We start from the raw sequence: 15406 nt of genomic DNA on the forward strand, positions 1-15406 counted from the left end.
TATATAGCTGGGTGGTGCGAGCGTATGATGCTACAATATATATCACCACATTCCATATCTTGGTGATTTACTCGCTTTAGCCAACATTTATTCTCCAAGTACATATAACGATTTTGATTCGAAGATATTTGGTACATCAATGGTCATTAAGAAGGTATTACTTGCTCCTGTCCTTACCAGAAGGTTCATTGAGACTAACCCATCGTTGTCTCCCAACCTTTCTCGATCATGACATCCATCCAATACACGTTGGATTCGCCAGCATCCAAGCGTCTCCACACTTCTCGTACAAGTTGAAGACAGACGCCGATTGGTTTCGGGGGAAGGACGTGCAGAAACGAGGTCAGCCGCCCGAGAATGAAGCGGCGCGTTCTGGAGACCTCAATGGCATGTGATGAGAGCTGCGGTCCGTCAACGTCGGAAATAGGTCCTGATGGTGTCATTTGAGGTAGCCGAAGCTCGCTGCTCAATGCCACGAGCAGAAACGGTTGAAGACATCGGGTGCGCGATTCGAAAGGAATGGTCTTGAGGCGGGATAGAGTGGTGAGTGCGAATTCAACCAACCAAGTGCAGTAGTACAGTTCCGGATCTTCCTTGGTTGTGCCTGCTGGATGTGAAGTTGTGTTGCTCTCCGGTTGCATCAATGGAGCGTCGGAGAACCATGGCATACTTTCCATGATTGGATCAGTACCTAGACTGAAAAATAGATCCCGAGGAGCTGCGGTGGCGGGCTGTTGACCAGACTGTGAAGGCGATGTCTGGTGCGAGGGTAATCGGCGGCGTAACAAGTCGGGAAAGACCCGATATAGTTGTAAGAGGCCTGTACAGCGATATACCTCCGCCATAGTGAGAAGATGCCAGACCGGCGTTTCATCGTCCCCTGGACTAACAATCTCGCCCTCCGTGGGATGGGCCAGGCCAAGGAGTCTTTCTTCCAATTCCTGGGCCTTGACAATGGCCATCTGCGCTTGGGTAATATCTGCTTCCGAGGTAAACTTTCTACAGCGAACCCGCTTCCTCTCGGAGCAAACTAGCCGCCCAACTTCCTGAACAGTGAATTGAGTATCGCGTGCAATCCCTGTCCAAGGATGAGGCACCCGCTGGAGGACAACCGACTCGGTCATTTCCGAAGCTGATTTCCCCGAGAGTACGGCTGAATCGTCCGCAACAAAGGAGAGTAGCATCTCCCAGTAGATGAGAGCCTCCTCAAAGAACTGATGGTTGTTACCACGGTTCTGGCACGGCGTTTCAGCAACTTTGGCATCTAGGTGTTTCCGAAGTAGATTGAAGAACGAAACGCCCAGGTCTCTAGAGTCATGCCAACTGGCCGTCTGACCAAGCATGAGCAACGCCAAGAGCGATTTGTCGTCCATTATGGTTTCTTTGGAAATGATTTCAACTGCTTCATCGCGCATGCGTTGTCCCACCGGGCCAAATTCAGGAAAATCGTGCACTAGGGTGGCCGCCGCCATGCTTTGCATCGTCTTGCACATGGCCAGCGATGACCCCCATAGGCGTGACACGGTCGATCGGAAGGGGTTCATCTGGCTACCGTAACTGGAAAACAGCGCTGCCACCTCTTTGAAGTAATATTCAATCAACGTCCATGACGGATTGTTCAAGGGTTGGGGAACAGAGGAGAAATCGTGGGGAGGCGGTTTAGGATGGGAAGAAGGATATCTGCGCACGATTGATGAAGGCGAGAAGCCGGGATAATGATGTTGTTTATCCTGAAGCGCTGATGCTGCCAGCGAAAAGAAGCTCGTGTGATTTGTCGGTGTTCCAAAGTTGAACATCGAGTCTTCTGGACGTGGAACTGATATTGAAGGTGATGTCGATGGCGACGGAGGACAAAGATCTGTCAACTCCGGCAAAGAGCCCATGCCCTGAAGATTCCACAGGTTATCGCACATCACACTTGCGACATTGGCTTCTGGATTTCTCGATTCGGTACTTTCCTGGGGAGTGTTAAGACTCAAGTCGCTAGTGTCTGAAGCCAACGGAATTGGTGGTGACGCATTGACAAAAACTGGCTGCTTAGGAGAGGTAGAAGAACGACGATTTGTAGATTGGTCTGGGGTGGTAACAGAATCTTCAGGATTGTCTGCCAACTCATTGTCGGTCTGTTGAAACTTGGTCACCCAGCGCAGAGATTGGACATATCCAGGACACTTCACTCCAAGCCGAGTGCATCGATTGCAGTGTGGTTTTTCTTCCCCGCATTTGACCTGTTTGGAGTTGTTAGTATATGTCAGATGCCCTCGAAGCAATAGAGTAGTTCTAAGATACACTCACCCTTTTGCTCTTGCATCTTGCACAGCCATTGCGAGATTTCTTAACTCGCCGCATCGCTGATCAAGTTGCGTTTCCACTGGCCTGGGGCTATGATGAAGGAAGAGAGATGTCATTGTCAAAAGACTGCCCTCAACGCCGAACACTCACTGTTATCGTTGACAATACCTCCAAGTCATCCGCATGAGATAATGATAGGCCACTAGCTGGTTGTGCGGGGAAACCCTGCTCTTATCAGTAGTAAAAGGCGTCCAATGAGAGACCAGTTGCGAGTTTTTCCCTTTCTGGGACAAGCTGAAGGATGAGTTGAACAAGTATAGAAATCACAAAAACTCTTGACAGCCTCGTGGCAGATAGAATCCACGTGTGTCAACCGCTATATTAGCTTGAATAGTGGCGCGACTCTTTGTGCTATGGTAGGAAGTGAGCTTGACGTCGACATTCTGGGCAGCGTTGTCAACTTCTTGCAATGCTTCTCATGAACTCATGACTCGTATCTGCAGAAAGAACAAAGATCTCAGGGAGCCAGAAGCTCCGATTGCACAAGCCATGAGCCATGACCCTCAAAGCCGCTGCATGGAGGAGCCTCTTCCATTCTGGACATCCACATAACCATTCAGGGCTGAAAACTCCATTGTTTTTCTCAGCGAATTGAGCAATGGATGTGCTTCCATGGCTTGAAATCTTCTGGTAGAAGCAAACAAGCTACTGGGACAAAGATGGATACGAACTGAGTCGTGATGTTGTGGAAGAGAGAGAGAGAGAGAGAGAGAAAGAGAGAGATGTTGATATTGTTGTCTTGATATTGTTCTTGTTTCTGCCTCAGGCCGCCATTGCCCCACGCTGACTGGATTATCTTATCGTGATTTCCTGCGGAATTCCCTCCGGACCTTCAAACACTGACATCTTGCTGGGATATCGTTTTTCCTCGCCTTGGCTCTTGTTATATCTGATATACAGGTACAGATCTAGTTGATTCCGGGGTATATTGATCAAATTTGTGATTCATATCCCGCGGGGAGAACTCCTATATCGTTTGTGAGTACCGATTGTGGGCAACTGGAGATCTGCTTCGTCATCTGCTTCAAGCCCAACAACACGGGGATCCAAGTGAGAATTCTCTCTGATCGAATATCATTTGAGAGCTTTACAATGGACGGCAAATATTCTTCAGATCCCGAGTGGGCATCCATCCAACCCATCGAACTAAAGGATGGCAGCGAATCCGGCGCCATGCCCCTGGCCACCATCGCTTATTCCCCCGAGTATCTCGAGGCCACTTCCTATCTGCGAGCAGTAATGGCCGCCAATGAGATGTCTGAGAGGGCGTTGAAGTTGACGGAACATATCATCTCCATGAACGCTGCCCATTACACCGTGTGGTGAGCCTAACTGAGGTTCAATCTAGCGCCTGCTTTGCTAAAGTCCGCTTCTTATAGGATCTACCGGGCGAAGATTCTTTTTGCCTTGGAAAAAGACCTCAACGCTGAAATCGAATGGCTAAACAAAGTAGCCCTTAAACACCTGAAGAATTATCAGATTTGGTATGTATCAAAAATGCCCTTACACTTCACATGAATCTTACGGGCCAAATTTGTAGGCATCACCGTCAAGTCATCATGTCATCAAGAAGTCAATTCCCAACCCTTCCGCCCAAAGAGCAAGATTTCCTAATGGAGATGTTTGCTCATGACGCCAAGAACTACCATGTCTGGACGTATCGCCATTGGCTTGTCCGTCATTTCAAGCTGTGGGATTATCCCCGTGAGATTGAAGATGTGGAGGCACTTCTCAAGTCTGATATTCGAAACAATTCTGCTTGGAATCACCGGTACATGCTGCGCTTTGGACCGCGTGATACAAACGAATTTGACGCTGGTTTGCACAACACGACAGGCTCCTCAGCGGACAAAGGCCGTTTACCTGTCGTAGACGAGGACTTGGTCGATGCGGAGCTGCAGTACTCACAGGCTAGAATCCTGGAAGCACCGGAGAATCGCAGTCCCTGGTCATACGCCCGCGGCGTGCTGCAAGCGGCTGGCAGACCAGTTTCTGAATGGAAAGTATTTGCTCGCCAATTTGTGGCTGAGAAGGTGGAGGACGACAAGGTAGTGGATGTCGCCGTCAAGAGTAGCCATGCTGTGGAGTGGCTGGCGGATATATATGCGGAGGAAGGCGAAGCAGTGTCGCCTGGCGAAGGAAGTGCAGCCGAGGCAGTGAAGATGCTCACTCTCCTCAAGGACAAGTACGACCCTATTCGGAGAAACTATTGGGACTATCGCATTCGACAGGTTACAGAGTCCCTGACAGCTGCTGCAGAGGTATCTGCTTCTGCCTGATTGCCGTCTTGTTCTGTGAGTCTTATGCGACTATGATATCCACATTTTCGGTTTTTTCTGGTTTGAATTGTATATAGTCTGTATGTAGCGTTGTGACACCAGGACCTTTTGAGTATTCATTTGGTGCAATTTACTGTGATAAACCGGCTTCCTGGTTCTATGTCGTGCGCAAGAGATGACACCATTGATCCATGTGAGATCAGCTCAATGGCCTATCAACAAATATAGAGTTAGCAGCGGTTTTTGGGGAGAATGGGTCTTCCAGGTTATCCGCCGACATCAATCTCTTGCCTCTCGTATAAAGTGCTGTGTACGGGTACACTCAGTTAGGATTGCAGATACTACCAGCTTTACAGATTGGGGTATCGAATTCATTGATATTCATATTCTATTTGTCATGTAGAGTGAATAATTAAGTATCCCATAACCCATAGCCATAGGAAAAGCAGTCATCGGAAAAGACAAGATCATCATAAGCCGTTAACAGAACAACATAACGCCGAAGAAACCTGTTTAACGTCCCCATCCCTCCTGCAACATCTTCCGCCATTCTCCCGCCATATCGATGGTGACGTTGCTGCCACCACAGACGATGATTACCACTCGACTGTCGGCTTGCAGGTTGGGGACTAGTTGTTTCAGCTTGGACTGGAATTCTCCCGGCGATGCTGAAGACTGGTTAGCTTGTGCTGGAGGCCGATTTCCGGTCTCGTCCGACACCGCCTCGTTCTCCCCGGATGACAATCGGTCATCGCCGTACCCCTCGTCCCGATGGCAGTACTCTGTCTGGGTTCTCTTTCGTTTCTTTCCTGCCACTGATGGCTGTTCGGATGCAGATAGAGCCGGTGTTGATGCTGCGCCCCGTGCCTTGGCTGCGTCGCCGATGGCTGCCTCGACACAGACACCGCAGGCTAACTCCACCAGCAGCCTTTCGTCGTCTGCGAGACGGAGCACACCGCGCGCTGCATCGGCGTCTGAAAGGACAGCACTGTGAACGGCAATGCCTGGAGGAGGAGAGATGGCGTATTTGAAGGTCCTTTCCGAAACCCGGATGGCACCCAATGAGGTAGCTTGAGAGGTGATCTTAGGGAGAGAGACGAGGGATTTCTGGGCGATGGCGAGAGCGAGGGAATCTGTGCCATCTGTTTCAATGGCTAGGAGGTGAACAGGGTCTTGTTGGAATACTGTGGTGGTGGTGGTGGTGCTGCTGCTGCTGTAGTGGGAGCTCTGTTTCTGTATTTGTCTACGTCTTTCCAGACCCATGACTAGGCCGTTCAGCAGGCCGCCACCGCCAACACTGCAGATCACCGCATCCAACGGCAAGGCACGACCGTTGTAGGCAATTGCTTCTTCTCTGGTTGAAACAGGCGGCAGCTGAGTGGCGAGCTCATCAACAATTGTGCTGTTTCCCTCCCAAATGGGCTCGTTGTCGAAGGGATGGAGGGCAATTTTGACCACATCCATTTTGGCATCACTATCCCCTCCCTTCATGATTACTTCACGCATGTATTCCCCAGCCTCGGAAAACGTTTCCCCGTGCTGGATGATGTCTGAGGCGCCGGCTGCACGCAGCTTATTGACCATCAAGGGCTTCGTCGATAGCGGCACGACCACCGTGCATGGGTACCCTAAGCTCCGGGCGGCACATACAGCAGCGAGGCCAGCATTGCCCCCGGATGAAGCGTAGAAGTGCACTGGCCGGCCGACATTCTCCGGCTTGACGAGATGGGAAAGAATTTGATTGCCCATAGCGCGGGACTTGAAGGATCCGCTAGGTTGGACGTTTTCGAGTTTCAGGAAGATCCTGCAGCCTGCTGCACGGGATAGACTCGCAGATTCAACCAAAGGTGTTTCGATCCATGGCGTCTTGAACCTGAGCTTCGCTTCCTCCGGAGAAATGCTGCCCATTGTGTCCCGTAACGAAGGTATATCACTATCTTTGTTGTCTCCGGCCAATCTATGGAGTAAGGCAATGGAAGAGATTGGAGGTTGAATAGAAGAATATAATATACAGTCCAAGTTGTGAGTTGCGAGGGTGATAGTATAAAAAGTATGTGCAAGGCACCGGATATCATATCAAATCCGGGGGAAAAGGGGTTCCAGTACCAAGATCAAGCTTGAGAATCAAGACGGAACATGAGCGATAGAAACAAGATATGAAATAATTCCTGCAAACCCATGGATTATATGACTCCAAAACACCATAATTCTGATATACAATAGGGCATACTTCCCAACAACTATGATGGGGAGGTTTGCCGCGGGAAAGCCCAGGGGTTTTCCGGCCGATATCAAGTTCGGGGTTCAGGGTTGCAATTCTAGAACTTCTTTTCCCGTCGATAGTCTTGTGGGCATGCGTAAGAAATCCATATGTCCCGCACGCCATGACCTAACGCAAACCTAGTCTCCTCACTCTTGATGTGCATAATCGTCGTGGACAAAACAAGCCCTGCAACGTGACCCACTGGCAGCAAGTCACGGAAAAGTGACTTACTCAACCCTTGCGCTGACGGAGCCGATACACTCATTTCGCCGTGTGATTGGGTTCGATTCTTTCTTCTTATCAAACCAAAACCCATAAATGAGTTCATTCTTCGATGATAAGAGGAGGGAAGAGGACGCTCTTCTTCACATCTTCCCCATAATCCGGGTCACGACCGAACGTTGCAGCCGGAAAGCTCCGTTTTGAAGGATCTGCACTGTCTACTCGCAGGATATCCAAGAGCTCATTGGACTTACTGGGCATAAAAGGCTGCAATAAGATACCAGAGATGCGTAGCGATTCAGCAACATTGTAGAGCACCCGCTGAGATTCGGCTGGATTGCTCCACGGCTCTGCTGCGTGGAAATATTTGTTCGTCTGCAATGCAGGTTAGCGGTCAGAATCCCAGTACAAAAAAAAAAGGCATTGTTGCACATCATGTGATGGGCGAGTACACTGACCCTCTCGATTATCGTCATGATATCTTGCAAAGCGGCACGGGGGTTTAGCTTTTCCATTTGCTCGGCCACTTTGCCAGGCGTGTGTTCCAGTAATGATTGATGCTCTTGATCTGCAGGAGTCGCGGGAGGCAGCTTGTCAGCAGCGGCGTCCTGGATGTACGACCGTAGTTTTCCCTTTGCGCAACCAATAGTACGGTGTGCCAGATTTCCGATACCCCACTGGAGCATCTTCTTGTAGTCACGGATAATGAAAGAATTGTCATAATCGGCGTCTCCCACTAGTCCGCCCTGATAAGCAAGAAAGAACCGCATTGTGTCGACACCAAATCGATCGATTGCAAAGAAGGGGTTCACCACATTTCCAGTTGATTTCGACATCTTTTCCCGATTCATAGTCCAGTGGCCATGAACGAGGACCCTACGTGGTAGAGGCAGATCCAGCGCCATAAGGAAGGCTGGCCAATACACGCAATGGAAACTGTAATGTAAGTCAGTTTAGCTTAGTTCGTCAGTCCCCGAGGTAGTGAATTAAGACCTACCGAACGATGTCCTTGCCCACAACATGCACATCGGCCGGCCATCCCAGCCGACTCTCTTGACCGGGGACGAATGGGTACCCTGCCCTAGTCAAATAATTGACAAGGGCATCCAACCAGACATAGATAGTTTGCGTCTCATCGCCAGGGACGGGAATGCCCCAGGTCAATCTTTCTACGGGTCTAGATATCGACAAATCTGACAGCCCTGATGAAACTGACTTGACGATATCTGTTTTGTAGTTTCCAGGTGCAATGAAATCCGTACTGCTGTAAAATTCCAGAAGGCGATCCTGGAACGCAGATAAACGAAAGTGATAGTTGGTTTCCGAGGACCACTCTACTTCTTTTCCGGTTTCAGTAGACACCTGGTTCCATAGATGGTCAGATAAGAAAATGCCTCAGCCAGTTCCAGGGTCAAATACCATTCTTTTCCTCCCAGTGGAAGGATCCAGGGAATTCTGTACTTGTGTCGGAGGATAGAACGTCTCGTCGCTGACGGAATACCATCCTTCGTGCTTTGAAGTATAAATATAACCCCGGTGATTCAATATTTCCTGTACATTGTTCAGCACTCTGCAAAGAACGCTGACCTAATCTCTCAGGACATACCCAAAAATATTGAACAGCCTCCTTATGTGCCGGATCGGTCGTACGGATGAAATGGTCGTTGTCGATGTTTGCAGCTTTTGCTAGGGCCTGAAGCATATCGCCAGCATGTCAGATAAGAAGCCATATACCTGGACAAGACGGATGGTACTGACCTCGAAAGTCTTGCAGTTCATATCACAAAAAGCTTGAGTGTCCATGCCTGCCGCGAGCGCGGCCTGTTGAATCTATTTCGAACGTTCAATCGTGTGAGACACACCTAGGTTTGATGTGAGGTAGTACCTTCATTCCATGCTCATCGGTGCCGGTCAACAATTGAGCGTTTTTGTTTCCTAGAAGCACCTGCCATCTTTTCAGGATATCGGCAATGACCATAGTATAAAAATGACCGACATGGGGAGCTATTGAAAACCGCCGTTTATCAGTGATATGTTTTCCAAGGAAGATAGTGTCAAGATGAAGTCCATACCGGCATTCACGTAGAAAATAGGAGTCGTCACATAGTATGGTTTCTTCGAGACCTTCTCCGAAGTGGTTGTTACGTAGCGGCGCGGAGGGATTGTACCCGTAGCAGTTCTGCACGAAGCACATCTCCATGCTGGACGTTTATGGCCCAGGAACTGACCGGCCCATGAGAGCGCCCGAAAGCCGCCTCTATAAGGAGCCATTGAGAACGAGGGACCAGAGTGATCGTAGGGATGTACAGGAAAGACAAGGACGATCGGGTTGTTTCTTCGGATATGGATAATCTCCGGGTGGTCCAAGCTCCTTTGGTACCTTTTTTTCCCTTCTACTTCTTCGCCGACTTCTCCGACCTTTCATCATTCTGCCGCGGTTGGCTCTTCTATTCTGGTGATGATTTGATAGTGAAAGCAGGATTTGCCTATCTATCCTCTTACTTTTCGTCCGTTTAGGTACAACACTTTGAATCCCACCGTCCCATTGCGAAGTGTATTTGCGCGCTTCTCCAGCCCTTTTGCGGAGCCTTCATCCTCTGACAAAATACATCCTGCTCAACGTCAAAATGACTTCTCGAGGTGATGATGTGCTCACGAGAGTCTCGACAGAAGGTATAATTATTCCAGGTCCTGTTTCCTATTCATTCTAACCATGTCTTCGCAGCTGCGACCGAATTTGTGCAGTCCTTCTACCCCGCGCTCGAGTCCAATCGTGCAGCCATCGCATCATTCTATAGCCAACCTACCTCTACGATTCTGTTCAATGGCAACGTTGTCGCCGATGGCAACGCTGTTCAAGAGATCTTTGTTAACCAGATGCCCCCTGCGCATTTCGAAGTCCAGTCGTTCGACTGCCAGATTATCAACCCGGCATATCCCACTCCTACGACAACTGGCGTGAAGCTCCCCAATCAGACAACTGTTAAGGACATGTCGATCCTGGTGGTAGTAAGTGGCTACGTACGGTTCGGGGAATCCAGAGACCTCCCGCAGCGTGGCTTCAGCGAAACGTTTGTTTTGGTACCAAACGCTACAGCGGATGCTCCTAAGGGCAAGCGCCGGAGAGAGTGGCTCATTCAGACTCAAAACTTTCGACTTGTCGTTTAAGTCACATTCCAGAAAACAGCAGGAAGATATAACTTTGGAGCATAAACGCACCATCTAGCAGTTCAAGAACGACGCGACGACCGTATTTTTATACTCGAAAGAAGCAAAGCACAGCCGACAATATGACCGAACGCTATGAGAAGCAATGAAACTGCCTAATAATAAAACATATGTGGGATTTGTGACAAGTCAAGTGCTGGATTTCCGGGGGACACGCAAATTTGCTTTGACACGCTCAAGCAGGTCTTCGCGCGTGGCTTTCTCACTGGGCATAAGACCTCTCTGCGAAATCACCATCAGTTTTCTTCTCTTTTGGTAATGTGGGGATTCACCCGAAGGATCGCACATCTCGGAATGCAAGACGAGGGATGAACATACATTACGAAGCCATCTTCTCATCTCATCGATTGTCCAGGTCTCAGGGTCTTTTTCATGATGATCAAGTCAGTCCCTGTCTATCTCTCAGTTATCTGGACGCTTGCCTCCGGTTGGGTCTGACTCAGCAGGGAACATGTCACTTCCCCAGATTGACCATGCAGCGGCGGCCGTGACCATCCCAGCGAAGCCTACATATCATTAGTTGATCATATGTTGTGGTTGATTACGACGCTACAGAGATATATACCCAGCACAAGGTTCTGGAAATATGTTAGCAAGGCATGATATCGAGAGTCAATGCTGCAGTGCAACAAACTGGAAGGCCATACCTTGGAGCTCATCGCTCGATCTAAGGCAGTCGGCATGTTCTGCGGAACGAGACAGATTCCTGCACAAGCGAGGACGTTCTTTAATGAGATCCAATCAGAAAGCCGTCAAATATGGAAGAATGATGGTTTCTCAATACGTGATTTCTGCGATAGAAAGCTATAAGCCAAGTTTTCTCTAATCATGGAAGAATGTGATGATGTTGGAGTAAAGACTGGCGCCTAGACTCCGCACCGCCACTTATGCCGCCAACGCCACATGGCAACTGCCATAGCCATGGGTGCCTGGGGTAGTCAATAAGTGGTCTCCTTGTTGCAAATAATCTCCCTATAACAGGAAAGCAATGTAATCAGCAAGCCGGTATCTACAAATATAGAAGGAGGAATGGAAGAGCCTCTGAAGTTTCAATTGGTGCCATTTGTGGTGTCCTCCTCACCGTTCCTATATCTACACGTAGCAGAGATAGGAAATCAAGATCGTGATGGCATCCTCTTCTCTGGATTTTGTTCATCATCCTGTTCAATGTTCATTCATTCTGTGTACCCTTAATAATGCTTTCTACTATCTCTGAGATCAAATCGCCCACGTATTGACCTAAATCCACTAATCGTTAATTTTCTAATGGAGCGTCAACCGCCAGGCTACAGCTATCTAATCGCTATAGCTTCTACCATGGCTGTGGCGGTGCTTCAACAGCCACAATATGTGAGACGGTGTGGCGCAGTCGCAAAGGGCTTCGGTCTGACTAAACCCTAATCTGCCAGATTCCACACAACTGCCTCTACTGTCCGAAGCCGCCCGCAGTCGAGACTCGTGAAAGTGCTTGTATCATTCCCTCGCCCCGACTTTCTTTCAGATCACCTGGTTTGCGTCCACAAGTCCTGCCCATCATGCCTCGCGAAGTTTCCGATATCAAGCAGTTTATTGAGATCTGCCGTCGCAAGGATGCCTCCTGTACGTATTCCCGCGCTTTTCTGCTCAGTCCCGGACTGCTTTTCGTGATCGACCTCCGATCGAGCTCCGTGGAACCACCGCGGTAGAATTTCGATTGCTAACGACTGGTGATTCCTGACTATAGCTGCCCGCATCAAGCGCAACCGCAGCACCCAGCAGATCAAGTTCAAGGTTAGATGCCAGCGCTTCATCTACACCCTTGTCCTGAAGGACTCCGACAAGGCCGACAAGCTCAAGCAGAGCCTGCCCCCAGGTGCGTTACCGAATTGAGGCTCCTTCCTAATATCCCTCCCGATTATGCAAATCTTATCGCAGTTGGCGATTGTTGTGGTCATTGCGTTATGACGAACTGGGTGTGATTGTGTCTGGACCTTCGGCTAATTGTTCATTTTCGAACTAGCCCTCAAGGTTGTCGATGTCTCCAAGGGTGACAAGAAGAAGGCTCTGTAAATACCTTCAACTTGCTGGAAAAGGATGAATTGAGCTCGGTCGATGCAGGATACAATAATTAAAGGGGAATCGGGCATGGACACGAATGCCTCTGTGGGCCGACACCAGAATCATCAATTCAGCCTTGGAGGTGGATTGAACATTCCTTGTGTGTGTTACCGGGTATCAGATCAAATATCACGGCAGACGGCATTTTCCTTTCTTCACCCCGGCCAGACGACCTACGTTACCTGCACCTACTGCCAGAGATCGCTTCGTCGGAGCTACCTGGGTTTTACAACTTAATGAAACAAAAAAGTTGAAAATTCCATTTATCTTTTCGGCCTCCCGAATGTGTCGCCACGAGTAATACCGCTCTTGTCGTGCATAAGAATACCCCTTGTCCGTCCATTTCGTAGCCTCGCAGTAGAATGTAGGCTGGCTCCAGATGCGTTCGGGTCAGAACCTACCCTCGACCAATCGAGACGGATCAAGTTCTGATCAGGCTATTTGGAGTTGAGCTTCGCTGTCTTGCTGAGTAAGGTCTGAGATGAACAACGAAACTCAGACTTTGGCTAGAGCAATCATCTTGCTGACCTCTTCTGGGTAGACATCCCAGAATCACAGAGCACAGATTATTCGGATATCATGGAAGGTGCGAAATGACTATCTTCAACGACTTCATGCTCACTGTGTCGCAGTCCAGCTGAGATGAAATTGAACTGGACGACTGTCACGCTGGCATCGAACTCTCCAGGCAGAATGCCACAGCCATCAGGCCTCTTACAGTCTTAAGTTCTCGTCCTATGATCTTGAAGCTTTGTCGTGATGCATTAGAAATAGTCTGAATTAGGCTATATACCTGTCTTGGCAGAAGTTCGATGAAACATCAGCCCCTCGACTTGAGAGTCCCCTCTTAATTTCGCCGAGTCAAAGAGAGAGATGATCGTCATTACTCAACAGCCATTTTTTGCCTCTTCGTTATGAAGGCTCATGGATAGATGTTCCGACTTCCGGCACGTTGATGACCTCTGAAACGTTCACCCTTTCTATCCAGCCTGTCAGTCATGAGAAGAATCACGTCTAACCGCCAGCTCATCCCGAGTGGAAGCTAGACAGCAGCATGCAGGCATGTTGAGCGGATAAGGGTGAGTATCCTCGAATCAGACCTGCACTTGTAACTGAAATGTCAATCTTTTCTCTTCAGGACACGGCAAATGGCCCAGCGGGCAAGACGTTCTTATATACGGGACATCCATGAAAGACTCCTCGGCCTGTGCCTGCCCTGAAGACTCCGTGGTCCTGTGACGATTCCATTTCAGGAACGGATTCTCTGCAGCCGTGTATTTGCCGCCGGCCCGCAAGCCCGGAACAATCTGGGGGATCGTCGCCCTCTGCTTTGTGAGATTCTTGGCTGTGTGTCCCAGCGCCTCCCTTGTCCACCGCGTCATCAAAGAGAAACATTATCAGCAAACTAGTCTGTCGAATTACTGGAGACTGGAGAGTCTGGGCCTGGTAGGCTGGTACCGTGATCTGGTCCGCTGTGTGTGTGATATCTCAAATTTCCAATGGATACCCCCGTTAGGTCTTCTTACAGTGTATCGCTGCTTTTCTGAAGTAGTCTTAGGGGCATATCCACCAGAACGAGCACTCAACATTTGCCGGAGGAAGAAAGGGTTGTGGCATGTCTAGCATGTCTGTGTGGCTTCGGCAGTAGACCTTGAGAAGAGAATAGGCTTGAGTTTGGCTGTGTGATCATGCATTCAGCAGCCGAGCAGTCAGACTCCCTGAAAGCACTGACTACTGGCAAATTGTAAGGTCGCAGAGCGCCAAAGGATGATGGAATCTAGGCATACATGCATCCTTTGGTGACAGGTCTTTTATTTCCGCCAACCATCGGTGGGGAGGAGAGTCTGACGAATTGATGACCCCTGTATCAGAAGCCGGATAATATCACCAGGAATGCTGGTTATTCACTTAGGCATATCTTCCATATCTGTGGGGAAGTTTCACTATACTTGATAGTTGTGATCATAGCAAGGCCCGGTGCTCTTCAGGGCAGATATAAAAGGGGGCAGGAGCATTCATTCACTACTCTTCCATTGTGTTGTGTTTATATCAACTGCTTCTCACACCAGGTGCTTTTGGTCAAGCAGAACTTCATACTGTTGGCTACGTACTAGATAATTTTCTTGCATTGCCTGTCGGTCTCGATCAGAACAAAATGACCCTGTCCAAGATTGCTTCAATCACCGGCCTTCTGGCCTCCACCTCTATGGTGGCTGCCCACGGCTATGTCAGTGGCATTGTTGCCGATGGCAAATAGTACGTTCCGCATGAGGACCAAGTTAGAGACCTCAGCTGACAACCATTCCAGCTACCAAGGGTTCCTTGAGGATAGCTATCCATACATGAAGGACCCTCCAGACCTCGTTGCCTGGTCCAACACTGTCACGGACCTGGGATTCGTGGACGGCACCGGCTACGACTCCCCTGATATCATCTGCCACAAGAACGGGGCGCCTGGTGCGTTGACCGCAACCGTCACAGCTGGATCCGAGATCGAGCTTCAATGGACTGCGTGGCCAGAGAGTCACAAGGGGCCCATTATCAACTACATCGCCGACTGCGGTGGAGACTGCAGCTCCGTGGACAAGACGACTTTGAAGTTCGTCAAGATCGACGCGCAGGGCCTCATCGATGGCTCCACGGTCCCCGGTACGTGGGCCACGGATGAGATGATTGCCAACAACAACACCGCGACCGTGAAGATCCCTGCCTCATACGCCGATGGCAACTATGTTCTCCGGCACGAGATCATCGGCCTTCACTCCGCTGCCAACTTGAATGGTGCGCAGAACTATCCCCAGTGCTTCAACATCAAGATCACTGGTGGCGGCTCCGCCAAGGGTTCCGGCACCGCTGGCGAGGCACTGTACAAGGACACTGACCCTGGCATCAAGTTTGACCTCTACTCGGATCTGAGCGGAGGATACCCCATCCCTGGCCCTGAGCTGTTCTCCGGTTAGATGGG

The 15406-nt window shown here is 49.6% G+C and overlaps 7 protein-coding genes across 7 annotated transcripts, besides 2 other annotated features; 4 read left to right on the forward strand and 3 right to left on the reverse strand.

Moving 5' to 3' along the window:
• Window positions 1–194: 194 nt before the first annotated feature.
• On the reverse strand, window positions 195–2349 carry ACLA_047160 (uncharacterized protein; the record flags this gene model as incomplete). The annotated part of the gene is made up of 2 exons (XM_001271672.1): window positions 195–2228; window positions 2296–2349. The coding sequence occupies 2 exons, from the start codon at window positions 2347–2349 to the stop codon at window positions 195–197; spliced, it is 2088 nt and encodes a 695-aa protein (XP_001271673.1).
• A 693-nt stretch (window positions 2350–3042) lies between these two features.
• Window positions 3043–3074: a microsatellite.
• Window positions 3043–3075: a microsatellite.
• A 369-nt stretch (window positions 3076–3444) lies between these two features.
• ramB (bifunctional protein farnesyltransferase/protein geranylgeranyltransferase) lies at window positions 3445–4631 on the forward strand (the record flags this gene model as incomplete). Its single annotated transcript, XM_001271673.1, has 3 exons — window positions 3445–3674; window positions 3732–3836; window positions 3893–4631. 3 exons carry the CDS (start codon window positions 3445–3447, stop codon window positions 4629–4631), a joined length of 1074 nt encoding a protein of 357 aa, XP_001271674.1.
• A 513-nt stretch (window positions 4632–5144) lies between these two features.
• ACLA_047180 (putative L-serine dehydratase) lies at window positions 5145–6539 on the reverse strand (the record flags this gene model as incomplete). The annotated part of the gene is made up of 1 exon (XM_001271674.1): window positions 5145–6539. The coding sequence occupies one exon, from the start codon at window positions 6537–6539 to the stop codon at window positions 5145–5147; it is 1395 nt and encodes a 464-aa protein (XP_001271675.1).
• Window positions 6540–7218: 679 nt separating this feature from the next.
• ACLA_047190 (methionine--tRNA ligase MSM1) lies at window positions 7219–9387 on the reverse strand (the record flags this gene model as incomplete). The annotated part of the gene is made up of 8 exons (XM_001271675.1): window positions 7219–7491; window positions 7575–8052; window positions 8114–8478; window positions 8536–8667; window positions 8723–8809; window positions 8875–8946; window positions 9002–9120; window positions 9189–9387. 8 exons carry the CDS (start codon window positions 9385–9387, stop codon window positions 7219–7221), a joined length of 1725 nt encoding a protein of 574 aa, XP_001271676.1.
• Window positions 9388–9743: 356 nt separating this feature from the next.
• On the forward strand, window positions 9744–10284 carry ACLA_047200 (putative nuclear transport factor 2 domain protein; the record flags this gene model as incomplete). Its single annotated transcript, XM_001271676.1, has 2 exons — window positions 9744–9789; window positions 9842–10284. The coding sequence occupies 2 exons, from the start codon at window positions 9744–9746 to the stop codon at window positions 10282–10284; spliced, it is 489 nt and encodes a 162-aa protein (XP_001271677.1).
• A 1595-nt stretch (window positions 10285–11879) lies between these two features.
• ACLA_047210 (60S ribosomal protein eL38) lies at window positions 11880–12393 on the forward strand (the record flags this gene model as incomplete). Its single annotated transcript, XM_001271677.1, has 3 exons — window positions 11880–11943; window positions 12068–12196; window positions 12344–12393. 3 exons carry the CDS (start codon window positions 11880–11882, stop codon window positions 12391–12393), a joined length of 243 nt encoding a protein of 80 aa, XP_001271678.1.
• Window positions 12394–14596: 2203 nt separating this feature from the next.
• Window positions 14597–15401, forward strand: ACLA_047220 (lytic polysaccharide monooxygenase auxiliary activity family 9 protein; the record flags this gene model as incomplete). The annotated part of the gene is made up of 2 exons (XM_001271678.1): window positions 14597–14697; window positions 14750–15401. The coding sequence occupies 2 exons, from the start codon at window positions 14597–14599 to the stop codon at window positions 15399–15401; spliced, it is 753 nt and encodes a 250-aa protein (XP_001271679.1).
• Window positions 15402–15406: the final 5 nt, after the last annotated feature.

The sequence above is a fragment of the Aspergillus clavatus genome, genomic scaffold (genome assembly GCF_000002715.2).
Source record: "Aspergillus clavatus NRRL 1 1099423829800 genomic scaffold, whole genome shotgun sequence".
Lineage (NCBI taxonomy): Eukaryota > Fungi > Ascomycota > Eurotiomycetes > Eurotiales > Aspergillaceae > Aspergillus > Aspergillus clavatus.